Below are 21,866 nucleotides of genomic sequence, written 5' to 3'. Positions count from 1 at the left end.
GCAGACATATATGACGGACTATAGCGATGATAGTTTCGGTCAACAGATACCGGCATGATAAGCTGGATCCTGGAAATTGCTTATCAAGTCTCGGAACCGAGACAAGGAGGTGAGCCGAGCTCGAGTAAAAAGGCGAAGCAACCTACAACTGATCATACGGAGTGGTTTCGACCGTAAGTTCTCGTAAGCCATGACAAACTCGAGAGACCATACCAGAAATGTCATTGACTTTGTCCATTTGCCGATATAATTTGGCAGTATCCGGATGGAAAAACAACGGTAGATGCCATAAGATACAGATCAGCTTGCAACATCAGGCTCGTTAGGGACCCTGCAGTCCATATTTCAATCTCCCGAAAGGCCAACGGGTTTCGTTGGCCGACTTCGCGGAAGCCGTCCCCACATCTAATCAAGGCCTCTTTCGTGAGGCACCTTCGCAGGTACGCCATGGGGAGAAAGCAGAGAGAGAAGGATCGAGCCTTGTGATCCGATGCCCAGAAAAGTAGGAGAAGTGTGGGTGCGAAGAGGGACAAAAGAGGGAAGACATCAATCGTCGGGAACTTCCGCCTACGCGGGGAGAGCAAGTGCAATCTGTGCAGGAAAATGCACCAGCGCAAGTACATTATATGCGGAGGGGTGGAGGTTCTTCAGGAACACGACTTAATCGAGCCAACTCTTCATCATAAAACCGGGCAAGCTCGTTCTTGTCCTCGCACGTTTTCTGCAGCATGATCCGGATATCTTCGGCAGCGGCCGCAGGCCTTTGATACTTCAGTGTTGTTCCAATCCTACCCGCAGCCATGAGCCGATTTGTCAAGAACAAAAATCCTTCACAGCCTCCCAAGACTTGCACGAATGCAACACCTGAGTGATGAACCCATTGCGAGTACCTGAACGGCGAGCGGCGATAGGAATAGACAACATCCACCTGATCGGGGTATAGGTCTGCTGCCTCGATATCTAGCACAAATCCACACTTGCGGAGTAGAGCGTACTCGAAGTAGTGCTTCGTCTGGACTCCTTCAGCGACACGCTTGTCCAGATCGGGAAGCGTGGGCGGTGGCAAAGCAAGAGGAACTGGAAAGCAAGATTGGAACGGATTGCATTCCCTGATGTCGCTAATCTGGGTCACGTAGGCTTCAACCAGTTTAAGGCCATAGCGCTCGATCGTCCGGCCCCATTGGCGGAGAATGTCGTCAATGCACCTTGCAGTTGTACCAATCCATTGTAGCTCGAAGTGAAAACACGTTGCAGGATTGTGAATGATGTCGTGATGCAGGATGACTGACTCTGCTTGATCACTCCGCTGTGCAATTCCGAGCACGATAAGTATGGTGTTCAAGATGAAGTTCAGAGCCAGTACCTTGTTAGGATCAATATCTATGACCATACTTTGACTCATGATAAGCCGTTTCTTCGTTCTTCTGCCAGAGAACGGTGATGGCTTTGCAGCGCTGGGGGAGTTTAGCCCCGATTGTGTCTTTGACTCTTCTCCCGATACATGACGAGCGGAACGGAACCAACCGCCTCGTGGCGTCATGGGAACGATATACTCTCCCCTCAAGGTGTAAAAGTAATGACTGTGAGTAAGTTGTATCAGCCTGCATCCTACGTAAGTTATCATTACTCACCCGTCTAAGAAGCCGTGTGTGCCTCTGCAATGATCAAACAAGCCCTGCTCTTGCAGCCTGGCTCCCCACTCTGTACCTTGCTCCCGTGTGGAAACATCACGGAACTCACGCACCAACCATGAGACAAAGTCGGAACCAACAAATGAGTTGGCGTATTTGTTCTCGTGCCATCTGTAGTCCTTGATGGGGACACCATCTTCCTCTCGCATCGCTTTGGCAATCGCTGACAGGGACATTGTGCTGATTTCCCTTTCGCTCTTCATCTTCTTCCGCAACGGCCCGGCAGCATGTATCTCGTCGAGCTGTGCAGTGAGATTCTCGTCAAGAACACATGATGAAGGACCCAAATCCGTCGGGAGGAATCGCACTGGAGGAATCGACTTTCCGCGGTCTTCGCGTGGTTGCCATCGCGCTTTGGAGAACATCTCTGCCAACCTGTCTATGCCAAGCAGGCGAACCTCTTCGTCATTCATCTTCTCTCCCATTGGACCCACATTATTAAACTGAGTCTCATCCGTCGGTATGACAACGAAACGGGTGCGCCAATAGCGGAGAGATTCGCTGAACTGATTCTCGTATCCTGCAACAAGCATGTCGAGCCTTTCAAGTATCAGCCTAAAAAGGCTAGAAAGTCTCACCAAATGTGCTCACCGATTCCAACCGTAGTTCTCCAAACCGTGCGACGAGAACGAAGTTGACAGCTCAGTGTAGCCAACGCCGAGCTTCGGCCATATGAGGCACTGGTATTTAAATGGGTGTGCCCTGGGCATCCTACGGACGTAACGGCGCACTTGTATCGAATCACCGCTGTACGCAATGCGGTGAATTTCGCTGCTCATGCTGAGATACACTGGATCGCGCGTGGAGCTGAGCACTTGTGCGTGATCGTGTGTGGATATGAGCACCTGTGCAGCGCCGGTTGGTTTCGGGTTCATCTCATCTTCCGTGGCGTACGACGTGCTACGGCGAAGTACGTTGACAACATCTGTCTTATTTTCCCTCCTAGATGGATGCAACACGAACTGGAAGCCTTGCGCTAGCCGCAGAGCTACCATACCTCGCATGACTACCAGTGCCCAGGCGCGCCGAAGTTCGTCTGGGCCGTCAGTGGCATTTGGTGGTTTCACGAGAAATGAGCGCATCTCGGGAGGGTCAACGACGAAGTCATAGGAAAATACATCATACGACGTCTCCAGCTCCGATGCCGTTGGGAAATGCTCAATAGTCAGAGGAAGACACCCAGGCGTGACCATACCCTTCCACTTGATGTGGTGCTTCAAAAGTGGCTGCGGAAACATATGCTGCCAACGCCTGGCCAAAGAAGACTGAGCGTACGAAATCGATGGGAGCGGTTTGCATGGGTTAGTTCTGAATCCAGGAGACGATGGAAAGAGAGAAGGAGCCATTGAGCTATTCACGATCGCACTCCAACGTTTCCCTAGCGAATCATCTCGAGGTGGGGTGTTGATCGGAGAGTAACGAGCCAGAGAACTGCGGTGGGACAGTAGAGGTTCTTCCTCAACTGTACTCTTCTCTGGTGAGCGACTCACGGGAAGGGGTCTGATCGTCATAGGTTGCGGCGACCGGGCCTTGGACATTGGTACCGCGGTAGGTGCCGTAGAACTCGTTTGACCGGAGGTAGTGTGCTCAGGACTCGTTGGGCTACTGATTGTAGACGCGGATACAGCAGATGTCTGCGGCTGGCTCAACCCACTCCTGAAAGGGCTAAAGAGCCACGACGAAGTGAATTTTGACTTCGCAGGTTTCTGCGCCGTTTGACGCGAATGCGCAGTCTTCGATGAACTCGCGGAAGCCGTACTTCTGTGAGATCTTGCAGATCGGGCGGAACGGATGGAAGACTGTGAAGGCGAAGTACTCAGCGTGCCCATCGGGGCGGTCAAGAACTTGTTTTCAAGGTCAGATGGTAGCCCGTCATGAGGCAGGTTCAGCGGAGCGCCTCGCGGACTTTCCTCGCTGAGGCCTATTCTAGAGACTTCAGATATTCTCTGCAGTGACGACCTCTTTGAGCCCTCGCCTACGCGAACAGACGCATTGGTGTTTGCAGCGCTGGCAAATGAGGCCAGCGAATTGCGACTGGTCGGGAAAGACGCAAGATTTTGAGGAGGAGCGAAGACATCGATATCGAATTGATCTGCTTCTTCCTGGGAGATTGTGTCGGTCTTGCGCGTATCAGCCGGAATGCGCGTCGACTTGGGCAAGAATGGGATCTCAATGCTGGATAGAACGTCGTGGTCTAGCAGACCGAGCATTTCTATCTCGTGCATCTTCGCCCGGGCAATGAACCTTGTAACGAAGTTTGTTTAGTACGAGTTGAGACGAGGTAAATGGAGGTGTGTACCTGTCTTCCCTGAAGGGATGATCCATCTGTCTGTCCCAGAAGGACGCCGTCATCCAGAACGGCTCCCACCAGAACGTGGCCTTGTCGCGATCAGACATCTCGCTCGAATCATCATCGCCGCCCCACAGGGGGTCAAACGTCCGCGAAGAGACCTTTCCGCTGGTGTCCATTCTCCCGTCGGGCTCCGTCCCTTTGAAGCAGAAGACAGGGCTTTGGTGCAGAGGGGCCTTTGCGAGCGACACCAGGTGCAGTGCGAAACCTTGATCCAGCATCCGAGTCGTTGTAAGACGGAGAAGTCGTTTCGAGACGCGGTAATAGCCAGTTCCAGGCGTAATGAGTATCGTGGACGAACCGGTAAGTGACAGTGAACGGTCGACATAGTGCGTTTCCGTCGGATTGAGTCCTAGATTGATCGCCTCGAGAATGGGCCCATCGTGAGCGAACGAGAGATGGCCTACTAGGCGCACTTGATCGGGCAGCTCCGACGGCGACGCACGGTGGTAGTGGTGTGCCAGTAGGATGTCACGCTGAAACGCCCAGAACGAATCCTTCAGGCCCACCAGCGTCGGTTTCCAGTCATATAGCACCTCCAGATCGGTAATAACTTTGAAGAAGTCCTTGTACCACCTGCCCTCGTCATCCTGCCTCAGTGGTCCGGCAGCGTAGTCAATCTCCGAATGGTCGTAGAACACACGCGAGATTAGCACGATAGTCACGATGTGGTTGGTCCCCGCCTCGCGCCACTTTGCGAACAGCGCTGGGAGGAAGGAATGCGCAATCTTCTCATTGTAACGCTCGCCGTCGCCCGCGAATTCCCATAGCTCTTGGCACACTTGGATAAAGATGGTGATCTTCGCAGACAGAGAACGATAGATAGCTTTCGTGGATGACGTCACGTAAGCCGCGGAGACCTGACCGTTCCTGTCAGTGCAATGCCCACAAATAACGCATGCTCCTCACCTGCTTCCCGTCTACATAGATTCCCTGCACTTTCGCGGCAATGACCCCGATGAAGGATATCTCCTGTTCCGAGTATACACACTGGCCTGCGAGATGAGAGCTCAATCGCCACATTTCGTTGCGTCCTAGATACTGGTCCTGAAACGTCAGCTCAATATACTCCGCGCAACATTTCCCCTTGTCTGTCTGAAAGTATCCGTGAGCACGTTGACATAAGCAAATACTATCCGTCATACTTTCGTAAGCGTCACCTCGCCATAGTTCCTCAAGCCAAACTTCTCCGCTACGGGTCTTGGAACAGACACCTGGTGCAACACTAATTACTCGTCATTCCAAAGACGCGGCAGTGCTTGGTACAGTCCTACCTGTAGTTGGTGCTTGACCATACCCTCGTCTTTCTGTACGATAAAAAGGTAGCCCGACGCGCCTTCAGCGGGGTTAGCAGACAGTTTGATCATGTCGCCTTCTGCTACACCTGGCCACCACGACTGGTTGAGAATTGCATTCGGTGACTCTTTGGGATCATGCACCCATGTGGTCAGGGTTTTGGAGTCGCCAAACTTGAGAGGAGTCACCGACGCTGGCGTGCTCTTGTAGACAGACTGTGCGGTGTTGGACCTTCTACGACTACCAGATTGCGAAGTCTGCGACTCGGAGCGTGAGACAGACATGGCTTGAATATTCTTGTACAGTGATATTACGACGATTCACCGGTTAGCAGGGACATGTTGGTCTGGCTGGAAAGCAGCCGCACCTCGTCTGACTGACAAGTTTCGCGTTAATTGGGTACGCCCGAGTGCTGTAGTTACATACGTACATACGACTTTTGAAGAACAACCACTGCCGATGTCCTACGTCTAGTCTTCCGTAGGAAGATTGAGACTTTTTCAACCTTGGCTGAACCTCGGGATACTTGGCCCGGTTAGTTTCACAGCAAGTCGGCTCGTTCTTTTGGCAGGATGTGAGAGCACAAGCTGTTATCGACTATGATGAGTCATACAGTATTCATGGGACAGTGCATGTTGTAAGGCTCATTACCTTGAAACGTCGGCTATTTTTCGAGTACCTTTTCTGGCAAGGTGCCATCCGGCGTGCTCTCGCCTCTGACAATTACACGGTCGGTCGCTTTCCCTCCTGCAGTTGGCTGCCAGTGTTGCCAACGTTCACGCTCCTTTCATCATTATCACTAACAACCCGAAGTTGTAACCCCCCCTTCACCTGTGCTACATTCTGCGACACTGGTGTTCCGCTGACCCGCCACGACAATCATTCCACCCCCGAGCTGGCATCTTCAGGCGAAACATAGCTACGGGGTGCACAACTGCAGTTGGTGCAATACGTTGTTTATAATTCAGATATATCGGACGCGCCGCTGGAAAGGACACACAGTTAACACCTTCAAGTAAGTGTCACAGTATCACCTCCCGTCGTGTGCCCATTCAGTGTTCCGAAAACCGTGGATTGATCTGTTACTCAGGGTATATTTGCCCTGTAGTCTCAGTCCAAGGCAACTTCTTGTATCTTGACCAAGCACCACCTGCAGAGAAGAAGATCTTCGCAACTCTGCTCTCCTTGACGGCAGCGTATCGACCGACGTCATCTGCTTTGCGTTGACAGCCCTCGTAAATTGAAGTTCGTTAAGAGTAGTGTGGTGTATAGACAGTGTATAGACAGTAAGTATGTCATCTGGTATTATCAGCCTTACACCATCTTATTCCATCGGGAAGTCCGCACTTTGCTTGCCGATTCGTCCTAAACAGCTTCTTCATCACAGTCAATACCATCCATGTCTCAGATGCCATCCGCGGAGGCAAAGGTTTTGCTCCCTGATTACCGCGAGACGTCACTTTCAGAGGAACTGACTATATCCATCGTCCGTCCGCTGGGAGATCCGCCCTCCGTAGAAACCCAAGATGTCCAGTCGGCGGAGTCTGTATCGTCTGAAGAGACCTTTAAATTCCCAACAGGTCTGCAAACCGAATCACCAATCTCAGAAGATCCCTCACAGAGCCTGGAGTCCTCACGATCATCCTTCTCCACGTCCGCCTCCGCCTCAACCTCTCTAGACACCCCAAGCGTCTCCACCGATCTCGTCACCTCTTCATCCTCTTCCCTCCCCAGCTCCAGTCCGAGCGTCCCCTCCATCCTGCGCACCTCCTCATCACTCATCTTCCCAGTGCACGGCACAGTCGCCTTCGCCCCGCTTCCCATGATCGAGCCGCGCCGACGGCAGTCCACTATTGCGCTCGGCGTCGCCGCGCGCTCGCGCATCCTGCGGCACCGCCGCCTCCTCCGTGAGCAGGGCATCAACCCAGACGACGTATCCATGCCCGCCTGGTCCGACGAGGTTCAGATTGTTGAAGATCCTGAGCAAGGCGCCCTTCGGCAGCGGCACCGCCATCGGCACACGGACATTGAGGAGGACCCGTTCGGCGCGGAGGATGCTTTCGCGTCCATCGGGAAGCTTGTCAAGGGTGCGGGGCGGAGCTTCTGGCGCCGCGTGGCCCTCAAGCAGCAGAAGTCGCCAGTGTCCGAAGAACAGTCGCCAGCGTCTGAAGAAAAGTTGTCAGCGTCTGAAGAAAAATCTCCAGCGTCCGAGGAAAAATCGCCAGTGTCCGACAGATTATATCGACCCCTACATCCACGACCCTGGCAGGTAAAGTCGTTGCTGACTGCCCCGACCACAGCGCGAGTACGACCACGAGCTCCGTCGACGCTACACACAGGCCTGCTGCGATGAAGGTCCGGTGAGCAGCGAGAGTAGCAGAGGATGTCATGGTCTCGCTTTCCAGTTTTGAGATAGCGGTACACTCACTCTATTTTTTTTCGTTGCATTGAATGGTGAATACCTTATTCTTCTTATGTTTATACCCTCCTCATTCATACCTACCCCGGAGGAATCGATCGCATGGCTCACTTCTCTTCGCACTCTACATTTGGGAATTTGGAATATCCTCCTCGGTCTTCGCTGCCATGTCGGTCTGCCTATGTTACAGGAGATCATATTAACAGCCGTATGTTCCACATGAACCGCATAGATGTCGTCCAATGGACTTCCAGTCACGAGACCGCGTAGCCACGCGTCATATAAGTAGCGTTTGGTGCACCTGAAGGCGGAATGCGCTGGTATACGGAACACCCACATCTAAGCCGTCTACAATTACGTATACGGCAGGCTAAAACATGTGCAGAAGGACTCCACAAAGCTGATCGGGGACTTGTAATGACATTCCTTAATGCAATCAAGCCCGACGCCACGCCCACTTACACGCGCGCACCAGGTCCTTATCAGCACTGCGGTCCATATCAGATATCGGCAGTATTTACAGCTTGTTTAGGGGGATTTACGCACAGCTGATCGCCTAGTGACGAAAGAATTAGTCTAACCGGGTTCGATGAGCAGGACGCAGGAATCGATTCCCTATCTGTTCACCCACTCCCACCACCTGTAATGACACTCTCAGCAGTCGAAGAGAGCCGTGTCCGCCTGCGGTACGACGCTCTCAAGGAAGACAAGCCGGACATCCTTACCAAGAAGCCCACTAAGTGGAGAATCGCAGACCCGACCAACGGCGTTACCGATGCGGTTCAGAAAGAGTTCAAGGATTACGGCATCCCTGGAGGCACCATTGCGCTCATGACCCGTGCAATCTGGCGAAAGTGTGTACGCGACCGTGCAGACCTTTCTGTGGAACAGCTACAAGCACAGAGGGAGGAGGATCTTGAGCTTGTAAGGGGTTGGGTTAGCGAGCAGGACTGGGGCGGCATGGCGAAGGCGAAGGCGCAAGCGTTCTATGGTCTGGACAGGAAGCGAGATTGGGTGAGGGAGCCGGTCGAAAAAAAGCCCGAAGGCTGGGTCCCGAAAGGCAAGGCCTCGAGGAATACAGCGTTGGGGGAGGCCAAACCCATAGTGCGTGCATCGTATGTTGCACTTGACAAATTCTGACGGATATCTAGGTTTCTAAGCGGAAACGTCGATCGTCCAACGACGACGACAATAACGATGACGATTCTGGTTCAGTAAGACATTGCTCACCTTGATATCGGCCTGGAGCTCAGGTTAAAATGTACATTTGTTGCGCAGCCCCCCAGAGCTGTCACGATACCGACGAAGACTCGCGCCAGTACTCGCAGCAAACGGGTCAAAGTCGCAGCATGTACGCGCCAAACAAGTCATTGTCCTCCCCTTGATAACCTCCTATACCTTGCAGAAATCCGTGGAGTGGCTAGATTACTTTTGTACGGATTGTGCATCCTTCTATCAGATTTGTGCGAAGACATTGTGACAGTAATTCTGTAGAGGCGTTCAAATATAACCCGTTCGGAAGCGTTCCTCAGAAATTTTGTGAGGCATGGCTTCGTGATTATTCGACCGCGCAAAGGGAGCATACACAGGCGTGGGAACACGAGGCAAAACGCCTTCTGGCACTCAACTTGGAGAGTGACAGTTCCCGGAGTACGCCGAGTCCCCGAAAACCCTCCCCGTCTTTTCCAACAATTCCTTGTCCCAATGTCCGGCGCGTCTGCAGCTTCCCCCTCGACGTCCGCGACAGCGAGCGCACCGCTCCTCGCTCAAGGCGACTGGACAAAGAACCTCGTTCACCTCGCGAAGACTGCAGAGTTAAAGTACGCGTTTGCTCATGATGTATGCTTGCGGCTGTTGCTCTTTGAGGCGATTTTTATGAGTGGTGATGCAATCGTGTTTCTACGTCTCAGGATCGTTAACGTCCAATTCTTCTGTCGTCGAGCCTGTCTTCAACAGGCTCCTGAGCCTTCCCACTTTCCGATCTCGACTTGATCTCTACCCGTGGCTGTGCATCGCTGCTGCATTAACTGACTCTTTCCCTGTGACGATTTCAGAAAGCATGCCTTGACACTACAACTACATACTGCGCATATTCTCTCCTCGCATGCGATGCTTGAGCAGAAGAACAAAGCGATCCAGGATCTGAAGGAGCAGAGAAACAGGCGCGTACTCGGTTTACCCCTGACCATGATGCAGCGGCAGAACTCACTAGTGGGAACGCTAGGTTGGAGAGTGAGCGTTTGAGGCTTCTCAATTGCTTACGGGAGGTACGTTTCGATGCATTTTTTCATGTCGTGGAGGTTGAGATCGTGGTGGTTTAGGTCAACGAAGATCGAGACAAGGCACGTTTAGCCGTGCTCATTTGCTGATTGCCTTGCCAATGAATCGTTGTCAGACCGACCTGCTGGAAGCGACATTAAGTCGAGAGTAAGTCCTTAGTACTCCTCAAGCTTACGTTCGCGCTTGTCTGACTGCAATTGCCAGATGTTCAGACCTCCACCACAAGATCCAAAGCATCACAGATGGTGAGTACGCCGTCGCGAAGCAAGACGTTGATAGGCTGCGGCAAGAGCTGGGCCAGCCCCCTCTACCGAGCCTGCAGAGCACGTTAGAGGAGAAGTCCGCACAGTTAGCATTCCTCTTTTCTAGGTGTTCTCCTTACTTATGCCATACCGCAGATACCTCAAGGAGCTCCGCCTGCAGTCCGAGGCAGCTGTTGGTATCAAGCGCGGCGGGGATGACCTTGGCGGCGACGGCCAGCCGTCAGGCAAGCGTCCCCGCGGCCGGCCGAAGGGGAGCAAGAACTCGAAGAAGGGGAAGGCGACTGCACCCACAGAAGGAGTCTCCGGTGCCCCAAGTGCCTAGTCTCTTTTGAGGACGTCCTTTGGGTGCGCCTCCCCTTGCGGTTTATCTGGACGGACGATGCTACGCGCGCCGTCATGATGTGCTCGTGTGGGAGATAGTATTGTACAAGCCGGATGACTTGCTGGGTGCATGTAGATATGCGTGGACACTGCGCTCACGGTGCAGGGTCCAGATGATGTAGCATGTACGTTATGTGACTATCCCTGTCCGAAATTGCGCCTTCGGGCGATACTATTTCTACTGTCATCTCTTTACCTGTTTACAACTGAATCTAGCCTTTTCTCTTCTTACGGTTTCCTCTAGTCTCGTACCAAGAACCGTCCGCGTTCCACGTGGACGTTACTGTATCAGACTCGGGTTTTGCAGCTTGCTTTGACCCTACGGTTTCTTCCGAAATGCATTGCCGGAGAAGTTTATGATCTAAGTCACCTGCCATATGAGGCTGAGCTGTGGAGTCTCATCTCAACGGCGACAACTTCGGGACTCGCGCGACGTGTAGGCATACCTGGTTTGCTTTCTCCAGACGAACATACGTCGGGATGCATCTTGCTCGGCCTTGGATATCTGCACCGGCGCCGCGGGAGGTGACGGGAAATAATCCGGCTATCCTGGAAATTCGGTGAGGACATACAGGATCTCCAGGTTCCAAATATCTCTCACTTTTCGCCAGCTGTGGACTCACAGCATGTTCTCTACTGGCAGTACACCTACTTTTCACCAATCCTTGGTGAAACGCGTGTCCTCGAAGGCATCACTTATCCTCTCTGACACACCCTACACCTCCCTCTCCACCGCGGAATCCAACTCGAGCGTGAAGCGGCGGAAAGTCGTTGAGAACACGGCTAACCACCGCTAGGATGCTTGAATCAACAAGGGGAGGTGGGTGGGATGAAAAGCAGTGAGAGGCTGTAGGTGCAGGAACAGGCTGGCGCTTAAGGCGCCTATTCCTCTCGCTTAGTAAGCACTAGTTTGACTTAGCGCTCGCGAGCTCGCTGCTAAGCCACACTCCACTCTCTCAGTGGCCGCATTCCTCTCGCTCTACAGGCCTCAGGCATTAAAGAACGAATTACACCCTCCGGCATGGGCCTCCAGTTTTCTCTCATCCTTATCTTCCACCGTATTCATTCTCAACTCAGACGACTCATGAGCGACCAGCCTCCCGAATACTCCTGGGCCGACAACTTTTCGAAGGAACGCGTATCTTACATAGGCCTTCCCGTCTATAATGTCATCAACGACTACGAATCCCGGGGCTGGCTCGCGCGCGACCTGTACATTAGCGTGCTTAAATTCTACAAGCACGACAAAGGCGTTGAACACGAGTTCTTAATTGGTACCGTCGTTAACTCTGCTGGGAGGGAGGTCGGATTTATCTTGGTCGAGCGCCAAGGAGCGAGGATTGGTCGGGGTGCTTCCGCGATGCCATTGAACGCCGCATTGGGTTCCTCCGGTAGTACTGCTGCTCCTCCTGCCCATGACGTTCTGTTTATGGGACGAAAACGTGGCGCCCTGCTTTACCTCGCCGGTCGCACTGCCAGGTCTACTGTACACGGCTCATACACAGTGCCACCGGAAAAGCGTGCAGAATCCGTCGCCTCCCTCCTTGCGGCTTGTTTTGTTGCTCACAAAATTAAGCAGAAGTATGATGCCTTCGAGACTAACTGTTATTGGTTTGCCGGCATAGTGTACAATTTGGTTACAGGCGACAACATCAATATCAACTCGGACAACACGCGCACAGTGCCGATTGTGCATGATGCTCTGCCCGAGGGTGATATTCAAGCCGAGCCTCGCTCTCTTCCCGAGGAGGATATCCAGGTTGAGCCTCGTTCTCTTCCCCAGGCAGGTGGTGCTCAATCTGAGGATAATATTCAGGTAAAATGACATTCTCTTCCCCTCGTTAGTCGCAGTCTGATTCTCAATCCCAGGTTGTGCAGGACGATTCTCAGTTTCAGGTTCCTCAGCGGTCGAAAACAGAGCACTTTAGATCGCTTCCCATTGTTCGTCCTGCGGACATCAGGGCTGATGCAGATGAAATACGGGCCGAGTTCAGGAAAAAGAGGGAAGAAATACTGAGGGAACGGAAGTACTTTGGGGAAATGCCGGAGGAGTTGGCGCGTCAGACGGCCAGAGTGGACAAGCTGAGGAGGCGGAGAGAGGCGGAGAGGCTGAGAGCGGACATAGAGGAGAGGCTGAGAAAGGAGGAGATCGCGAGGGTAGACACGTTGGCCAAGGAGAACGCCGAGCTGGCGAAGAAACTTGCACAGCTTCAAGAGGCATTGGCCAAAGATGCAGCTGGTGCATCGGGTGTGACGGAAACGCGCACTACGCTTCCGTCTAGTCGTTCCAGCATGGCTTCCACGTCTAAGAGAGCTGTGTAAGTGTTTCCGCCTTTTGTCTTGATCCATGTAAGCTGATACTATTGTTCTGATTTTCCAGGTGATACCATCGATGTGAAGGTGTGTACCATGTCACGGATCGTGCTTTCTGTAGTCTCGTCGTTGCTTAGCTCGTGAACGTGGTCCCCTCTGTCCTCTTGCTCTCGTCGTCTTGACTTTCCGCTCTGAGCTGTAAAGATGTTGTCATCGATACCTATGCTCTTGTCGCCTTCGTGTGTATCCTCTGTACTCCAATGTGTTCTTGTTTAGAATATAAGCCGATGTCTGTCGCATTTGCTGCTAATTGGCATGCTGGTCCACTCCGATTATTCCTGATCAGCCTTGCGTACGGCGGGGGTGGAAATTATCTGGCCGGTCATATAATTCCTTGCAACCTGAACCCATTGTTGCCGGTCGGTACGCGCTGGCAGCGCCGCGACGCGATGACTGCTCGCGTCGTACAATTTTCGTTGATAGCGCACGATCTGTGGCACGAAGGCCTTACTTCAGATCAACAACAGGCTGTCCTTGTTTCAACGTAGATCTCTTCTTTTCTGCTTCCTAACTCACTCTGCCTCGAGTGTCATGCTCCCGGCGACGCACAAGACTTACTCGATTAGGACGCCATATTCACCGCTCTCCCACGCTCAACACATGTGTTGATTTTGCGGCGCCGTACGTAGAATATCTCCAGCTGGATAGATATCGGTCTCCTCCACTTAGTGGTACTCCGTGGTAAAAGATTTGTCCGCACTGCAGGTGCGCGCTCGTAGTTGGATGAACAACGTTGAAATCTGACTCCCATCGCGTGCTTCCAGGCAACTCCGCAATCTACGAATTCTCCTACAGAATGAATCTAAAATCCGGCGTATGCTCTACGTGTTGGAAGAGTTGATCAGCCAGTGACTCCTGCTTTTGATGGGGTGACGTATCCCACTACTGACGTGGGGGCCGTGGGTTTGCTCATTTCTTTAACATATCCGTTCTACACAACTGAGAAGTCGTAATTATCTACCGTACTGGGTGAGTCTCGGAGGACGTCGAATGTAGGTACGTCACGCGCATTACCTGCCTATATCAATTCAGCTGACCGCAACACGACAGAACCCACGACAGAACGAATCAGCATCGCCACAGCGAGAAGCCTGCACAGCCCTATGTGGAGGGAGACACTCACCGACGCCGAAGCGGCCACCGCTTGCGGTGGGCTTTCAGTGGCGAACCGACTGCGCTGTCCCCACGAATGGGTCTATCGCTAGGCGCACATACGACCCCCGAGTCGGAATCGGAGTAGCATGGAGTTCACGTTTGGTTGAAGGTGGCATCGGATTGCATTTTGGCCTACAATAGCCCTCATCAAGGTTCGAAGGGAGATGAGTGGTCAATATTTCAACGGTGTATTCATGCATGTTTGTACACCTTGTTCAATCAGTCAGTGCCAGAGCACAGCTGAATGGAGCGAAAACACGATCACGGCAGGCCCCATGCAGTGACACAGACGAGGATCCTCGAGAGAGTCGTTGCTTGAGTACACCTTAAGCAACTTTCATTATGATCCTCCTCTGCCATCTAGCGTGATGCACCCCTTGTTGGTCACCCAACCTCTATTCCACTTGTTCGCCGGTGGGGACAGAATTTGCCGGACGCCCGAATGCGGTTCCGACGTCGACTGAGTGAATCAATTCCTAGATCGACGCCGAGGATCCAAACATGATAATACGCACATACGCATCTCATCCGTGGATGGGTCGCCTTCGCGCTCAGTGCCTCTTGAGAAATTGAACCATCAGCGCAACTTTGACAGATGATTCCGAAGTTGCAGGGCCCATGACAGCAGCATTTGTATATCTGCGTGCTCTTTCCGAATCAATACTCTTCGGCCAAGGTGCATGATCTCCGGTCTTAGCGGGGAGATATCTTAACTCAACATCGTATCAGTCAGCCGGAGATTGTGCCATGGCAAGTCTAATCCGTGCAATTAGGCCTGAATCAGTGCTCGCTGCGTGATGGATGACAGCATCCATATAAAAAGTCTGGAGGTAAGTCTCAGCCTATTGCGTGGGTGACTAACTCGCTCAAAGCAGGCCTTCGTACACATATCCGGCTTTCACGTCGACAGGCGTGGGCTTGAATGACGACATATACCAAATCGGGCCCTTATTTTCACCGCTTTCCCACGCAAGTAACTTGCTAGGACCTGTCATCGAAATTCACATAATTTAACCATCTCTCCCTGGCGCAAGGTTCTTCTGGCGAATTCGCTCTCTTTTCACTTCACGCACGAATTATTGACGGTGGAGGTCATATTTTGTTGACAGTCTCATGTGTACGGCAACGATCGTCTTATCCTTCCATGTCTAGTAGAAATATTTCTGGCTTGGTACTCGCAGTGCTATGTTACACGGCCACGCCAGGCTGAAGTGACCAGGTATGTCTCTATGTCTCGCTGAGGGTTGTTGCAATGCGTACGCAACCTGGAATACTATCGGACTCTGAGGTTAGTTCCCGTCGATTGGTCAGTTTCTTGAGAACAGAGTAATTCTCTTCTTCCACCTTTATCAGGAACGCAGTCTGTATGGGCATCTCAGAAGTGATTGGAAGGGCAACCGCGATCAACTCAGTTTCCTCTTTTTCCCGCACCAGCACCTCCATAGTACTTTTTTTCTTGCGTGTATGCATATATGATGACTGCTGATCAGCATTTATATTTCCGCTCCTCTTGGGTGAAACGGATATCATCGAGGACGACCCAGATGAGCCGCTTAGATGCACACTACTTCTCAGCCAAGACACCAACCACCGATGATCATTACCGGCGCATCGGTAGCTGCTTAACTAAGTCCCTACAGTTATCCGCCATTCCCCTCAACGCGGTCGTGACCACAGGCTTCTTGAGATCATCCCGGGACAGCGATGATGGTTTTCGTTCGCTCTCTCGCCTCGCGTGAACCTCCAAAGCGCTGAAGGAACCTGTGCATACGATTCTATGGCGCGATCTTCCATCCTTTTCCCCACTGATAGCCTTACTACCAAGCACCCTCCGTTGGACTCCTCGTCACTTGGATTGGATGGTAAGCTACATTGTTGTATTTCCTTTGTTATCCTTCACTCACCTCGTTGCCACGTAGACCAAACTTCCTCAGCCGGAGGCTTGGACATGTTCTATTGCGTATGAGAAGCATGTGTGCTCCATCGCCTATGATGAATCCGTACAAGATCCATCTCTTGTCTTTGCTGCATTGGAGCAAATGCGTCCAAAATCATGTTTCCTCCCTCATCTTAGATCACTCACATGGACAGCGAGGACTGTTGATGGGCTCAAGGCTTGTCGTCTATTCCTGAACGAGGGCCTGGAGAGCTTAGCCCTAACCGTACACATGGTACATACCCCAATCTTAGACGATCTTCTGAAGGACGTGGTAACACTCAAGTGTCTTGTTGCATTGTCATGTGCATTGCCTACACGATCTCCCTCCCTGTTTGACCTGGACCTTACAACACCTGACCACACTGGAGCGGCTCTATCTGAGAGCAAGTGATGCAGTGTCACCGCACGTTGGCGAGTGTGTCGCTGGTCTTCTCGCACTACATTCGGTTCAGCTTGACCTAACCGGCTGCATGAGGCGAAGAATAGATAGTTTCTTCAGGTGGGAGCTTCGTTATTGTGCGTATCGCGCACTCCCGAAGCTGTATAAGTTGGCTTGGCTGACAGACGGTGTTTTGTGTTTTATTGTTTCCAGACAAACACCCTCCAAGACAACATAAAAGGATCTCCTAGACACACCTGCAACTTACTGGAGACACTGGTAATACCGTCGTCTTCCTTGCATATTTGGTCGGCCCACTCCGTGTACTGTACCTTGCCCTTCACGACGATCCTCCTACCGAGGGCGATTGGCGGGACCTCTGCACCCTTATGAGTACAAGGTTCGCCAAGACCCTGCAGAGTCTGTACATAAGCGTGTCCTTGGAGTTTGGATACCTCCACCGCTCCGTCAACGGACGCCCTAGAATGTCTCACTTGCCTCTAACAGTTCTCTTGGCGATGCCGCACCTGAAGTATCTGGATATCGATCTCCTTGACTCGGTCGTATTCCACGACGGTGATATTGTCCACATCGCGACCAGGTGCCTTGCACTGGAGGAGCTCCGTCCCGCTCTCGTTGTGCGCTTCCCGCATACAGGCTCGAGGCCATGTCAATTTATCTGGAATTATCCTGCTCGAACGATATGGTACAGCATGATGAAACCGATACGCAGCGTACCTTCGGCTTGTGCAAGATGAGTCCATAATTCCGTGATGTGTTGTTGATCAGGGAACACCATATTCTCTGCAAGTTTATCGTTCATACGCGTGTCGTGCGCATCAACTTACACGTTTTCAATCGGCAGACCCTCCCCCCCACTCGCCCGAAAACCCACGCTTCACATGGCGCCTGAGCGGACGCCCGCACTAGCCGGGTGGAGAGTGGGTCGCAGACAGCGCCTGCCCAGGGCGTTCAGTATCGCGTTCGGTTCGCTACCCCGAAGGCGCTTGTCGGTACGAATACAGGGCCGAGTCGCGGCAGGGTGCGCTCGCGCTCGAAGGTGATATCGGATTTCGTTTGTCGGGCCTACTGCAGCCCAGGAATACTATCGAGAAAGACGGGAATGGAAGTTTCGCGCATACGAGGACGATTTCAACGGCCGCTATCCATTTCAGTCGCGCTTAAACACTGCAAGAGAGCATTTGAGTTGAACGTACCGTTAGCATGATTGTCGCGAGCATTGCAACGTCTAACCCGACATAGTGGGTCATGTGAGACCTGAGAATGAAAGCCGATATCAGGTTCCAACCCTCCGATGCGAGCGCGACAAAAGCGTCCATCGCCCACGCCAGACGCTGCAACTGGCGCTCCGCTGCCGGAGACTTTCCTTACAACGCTGATGCAGCAGCCTCTTGCACTGGCAGGTGCTGTGCCCTAAACTTGTCGTCTTGCACTCAAGAGCACCTGAGAAATCGATGCGGACGGTTGAATTTCTCAGGGTCTGTGAGCGTAGCTCGAATTCGGTGGAACATTCAGCTATAGCGCATGGTCTGAAGGCTGATGGTCTCCCTACAACCATTCGGATGAGTCTTGGATGATCAATCTCCATCAGCTCCGTTGTACGGAACGGTATAGTGGGGCAAATCCACGCCATCTTCAGTAAGTAAGAGATTACGCGGGTGCAAGTCTAATTCGAGCGATCAGTTCCATTGACTAGTGGGCAGTGCACGACCATATCCATTCTCAAGAGCTCACCTGAGTAGGCATCTCCCTGACTCATCGTCTACAATCTTAAGCAATAAGCGCCCCTCTCAACGAGGCGTAACTCTAACAGCTTCAAGAGATCGACACCAGAGGCTCAGAGACGAGTGCGTTGCTGTGCCTATGTTCAAATGTGGGATGAGCATTGACGATCACTTCGCATCATCGGACGCCACCGCAGATTCAGAAGTTACCGCCATTCGTTAGAAAGACCGAAGTTGGCGGAGAACTTGCACGATCGTGATCATCCCGTCGGTCATAAGGAGTCATGAGCAGTATTTCCCCGGCACTCGTTAGCACGACATCCTCTAAAGCTTGATCATCGTGCTTAGGAATACTTGACCTAGCACCTCAGCCAGCCACGTTAGTAAGCCACACTGGCAGCCAAGTCTGTCTGAGAGAGAGACGCACATGATTGAGTCAATCCCGCGTCTGAATTGCGAAAACCCAGCTTCGCCTTTGTCATGACTTTGGCAAATTCCAAACCTGAGAGAACGCCTGACTGGTCCTAGCGCTATTACAGCAGGCAAATGGCGTGAACTTACAGTTCAACCTGCCTAATTTGACAGTCATCTTCACCGCTTTCCCACAGCTGTCCACTGTCCACAGCGGCCGCTGTATTCCCATTACTTTACTGCCTGCTTTGAAGGGAGAAATTCGAGTGGCGGAGACCATATTTCTACGTCTATTTCGGATGTATGCACTTTAACCGTCACCATGGTCCACTGCACGACATCTTTCTTGTACATCTGACACAGACTAGGCTGGTCTACATGCGCTGACCTTACGGTACTAATGTTCAAAGTGCGGATCACTGTCATATCATGCTTTCAAGCTCACTGAATCATGTTGCACACAGAGCTCACCATGTGGCTTGCCCCACTGCATATCATCACCTTTGAGTCAATCTGCGTTCGTTAGTGGCGTTCAATTCATTCATCGCGTCGAGTGTCAATTAGTCTCGTGGTGGTAGTCGGAGAGGTTGTGTTCCATTCAATCTAACCTGCATCTAGGTAAGTATGCGTACTTCTGCTTTCATTCTTCATTGTATAGGATACCGGCATTCATTTAGCTTTCACAGATCCCGACGACACGCCTTGAGTACAGACCATCGTTCGCCGACAGGCCTCCTGTACTTGCTCCTTGAGGCCCCCATCGCATGATCTCCACAACGCTGGATCTGACAGGTGTAGGCTCCTTCCCGCGAGAGGCTGAGGCGACCCGAACGAGACATGCCTCGATGCTCTCCCAGCGGCGTCGACGTTCGTGCGACCTCATCTGCGCGCGGTCGCCACACCCTCACCCACACATCCTCGAATCGACGATCGGCGTATCCGCGGCATGCTGTCACGCGTTGTGCACGCCGTAGGAGGATATCCTGGATTCGACGCTCGCCGGGCGTTGACTGATAGACTTGTACGCACACTGGCACCTCGGGGCATTCCAGCAGACTCGTGCCCACTCTTCTCAAGTCACTGACCGTGGCCATCAACCGTGGGTGCCGTCCCCCAGTCGACGTGTCATCCCCGCTTACTTCCCGTCACAACGCTCGAACGAACACCGCCGCAGCATTTCGAGTGCTGCGTCCGTCCCGCGGCATATCACCCCGTGCTCCCCACTGACTACCAGTGCCAGCAGCAGCAGGCCGTCATGCGCAGTGAACAGGCATTAGACGCCCGGCGACCTTGACACTCACAGCTTGGCTCGGCGTCCAAGCTTCGATGTCCGAGTCGCTGTGTTCTTCCTTGAAGTTGCTCGATTGTGGCCGGTATGTGTATGTTCCTTGTATTCGGGATGTCGCGCGCTGCCCGCAGTGGGCTGCAGGTGGCTGTGATATCTGGCAGCACCGCTCGTGTTGCGCTTCTTATTTCGAAATGGTGTGCGAATATCGTTCATCTGCCTGCGGCGTCGTACGATATGTTGTATGCGGTGCGTGCACAACACTGTCATACGGTTGCGCGGGTCATCCGATGGAATTCGACTGCAGATCATCATCCCGGATACCTGACCGAGGCGTTGCACGCCAGACTCCTGCGTGCGTGCAAGTCCTTTGGATGATGTGCATCTGCCGTCCAATCGGATTCGACTGCAGTCCTAACACCAGCGACGGCCATTGCAAAGAAGCCGCGACGTGCCATCCATCGACGTTGTCCTGCACTAGAAACTCGATAATTTATCGTGCGGATCGACTCATCACTCTATTTCCTTCCGGTGTAAACTGATAAACACGTACGGGTCGCGTGGTAACGCTCTCTAGGCTAGGGTCGCGCTGGGCGTACTCGCGTCCGGTCACTCACGGGCAGAGTTCTAGATTAGACGCCTTCTAATACTCCCTGCAGCTCGGATGGGGAAACGCAGATCACACTAGCGGAGGCCTGTACTCAGTGCTCAGGCCTCAGTACCGATATGATATTCATATCGACATCGCGTTAAGACTTGCAACGAGACACAGTGCAGATCACCTTGTTTGAGCTGTTAATATCGCGTCGCACGACGGGACTTGCATCTTCGCCACTTTCCTTGCCCCAGCAAATAGGAGAGCGAAACAATGACGGGGACCTATGGGCCCCGGCTGACAGGCATACCGACACTGGTATGTTTGATACTGGTATATTTGATGCTAGCAACATTGTTTAGTACCATGGCAATAGCATCAGCTCCCGCGCGAACGCCAAGCCTAATCAGAACGCGAAGTCAAATTCAGTTATCGACGCACCTGGGGTACATGGACGTCGCCACCGCCGCCGCAGCACGTGCACAGTCACAACAACGCAGGCTCTGGCAACACTGTTACGTTGGGGGCGCAGCGTTCGTATGGCCAGTTTTGAGTGGGGGATCGTCGATATCAATTTCGGCGCAGGATATCCATCATGAGCCGGAAACACAAGACCGTTAGAGCGAAGCGAGAGGGCCATCCGTCCACGGAGCGTCGGTCAATGCACTGAATGGCGGGCCTATGGAAGTTTCAGCTTCAGAGCGAGCACCTGAGACAGGGCGACGTTGGATCGAGCAAGGGGGCGCAACAGTGCCCATATAAGGAAAGAATGCGCGCCTGTGGGCCGCGCGTCAGCACGGCGATTGGCGTGCACCGACACGGCTGTGGTCTCCTCCTACATGACGAGTGCCAACTTCAATTATCTGGGAGATGGTGGAGTGCGAACAGTGGTAGTACTTAGTGTACGGCATCAAGCTATGGGCACCTCCGCGGCGCCTCGCGATACGTGTCGCAGGCGTGGCGCGCAAGGGCAGTGACGCGTAGCAGGCGCGGATTGCAATTCGGAGACCGTGACAAGATATCACCGAGGCTTGGGGGCTGCGGCACTGAGGTACGGCTTGGGCGTGGGCTTGGGTTGGTTGGCCCTTGGGCAGTGGGTGCGGCGCAGTGAGATCGCATCGGGCATTGTCGGCGATGCTGCGTTGGCCTCGAGCCTCGATACAGTGCTGCGAGGTTCGGTGTGGAACTTCTTGGAATTGTCGTCTGGCAGCGCGTGAGTACTGGCGCGGAAGACAGAGGAACATCCATACCACGATACGATGCGGAAATGAATGGACGAGAGATGGAAGGGCGCCTCGTAAGCG

General features: G+C 52.9%; 5 protein-coding genes across 5 annotated transcripts; 3 read left to right on the top strand and 2 right to left on the bottom strand.

Moving 5' to 3' along the window:
* Positions 1–622: 622 nt before the first annotated feature.
* Positions 623–5,769, bottom strand: SCP_0400460 (hypothetical protein; the record flags this gene model as incomplete). The annotated part of the gene is made up of 10 exons (XM_027756787.1): positions 623–1,306; positions 1,364–1,580; positions 1,632–2,231; positions 2,283–3,935; positions 3,991–4,901; positions 4,951–5,136; positions 5,187–5,255; positions 5,316–5,633; positions 5,705–5,713; positions 5,764–5,769. 10 exons carry the CDS (start codon positions 5,767–5,769, stop codon positions 623–625), a joined length of 4,653 nt encoding a protein of 1,550 aa, XP_027612588.1.
* A 967-nt stretch (positions 5,770–6,736) lies between these two features.
* On the top strand, positions 6,737–7,690 carry SCP_0400450 (predicted protein; the record flags this gene model as incomplete). Its single annotated transcript, XM_027756786.1, has 1 exon — positions 6,737–7,690. The coding sequence occupies one exon, from the start codon at positions 6,737–6,739 to the stop codon at positions 7,688–7,690; it is 954 nt and encodes a 317-aa protein (XP_027612587.1).
* A 1,770-nt stretch (positions 7,691–9,460) lies between these two features.
* On the top strand, positions 9,461–10,621 carry SCP_0400440 (hypothetical protein; the record flags this gene model as incomplete). Its single annotated transcript, XM_027756785.1, has 7 exons — positions 9,461–9,576; positions 9,811–9,918; positions 9,981–10,023; positions 10,078–10,098; positions 10,152–10,183; positions 10,241–10,384; positions 10,435–10,621. 7 exons carry the CDS (start codon positions 9,461–9,463, stop codon positions 10,619–10,621), a joined length of 651 nt encoding a protein of 216 aa, XP_027612586.1.
* A 1,080-nt stretch (positions 10,622–11,701) lies between these two features.
* SCP_0400430 (hypothetical protein) lies at positions 11,702–13,064 on the top strand (the record flags this gene model as incomplete). The annotated part of the gene is made up of 3 exons (XM_027756784.1): positions 11,702–12,496; positions 12,550–12,998; positions 13,061–13,064. The coding sequence occupies 3 exons, from the start codon at positions 11,702–11,704 to the stop codon at positions 13,062–13,064; spliced, it is 1,248 nt and encodes a 415-aa protein (XP_027612585.1).
* A 3,962-nt stretch (positions 13,065–17,026) lies between these two features.
* Positions 17,027–17,349, bottom strand: SCP_0400420 (hypothetical protein; the record flags this gene model as incomplete). The annotated part of the gene is made up of 2 exons (XM_027756783.1): positions 17,027–17,205; positions 17,265–17,349. 2 exons carry the CDS (start codon positions 17,347–17,349, stop codon positions 17,027–17,029), a joined length of 264 nt encoding a protein of 87 aa, XP_027612584.1.
* Between the last annotated feature and the right edge of the window lie 4,517 nt (positions 17,350–21,866).

The sequence above is a fragment of the Sparassis crispa genome, assembly GCF_003851025.1.
Source record: "Sparassis crispa DNA, contig_000003F, whole genome shotgun sequence".
NCBI classification, from domain to species: Eukaryota; Fungi; Basidiomycota; class Agaricomycetes; order Polyporales; family Sparassidaceae; genus Sparassis; species Sparassis crispa.
The sequence above is the reverse complement of the archived record's forward strand: the minus strand, read 5'-3'. Positions and strand labels throughout refer to the sequence as shown.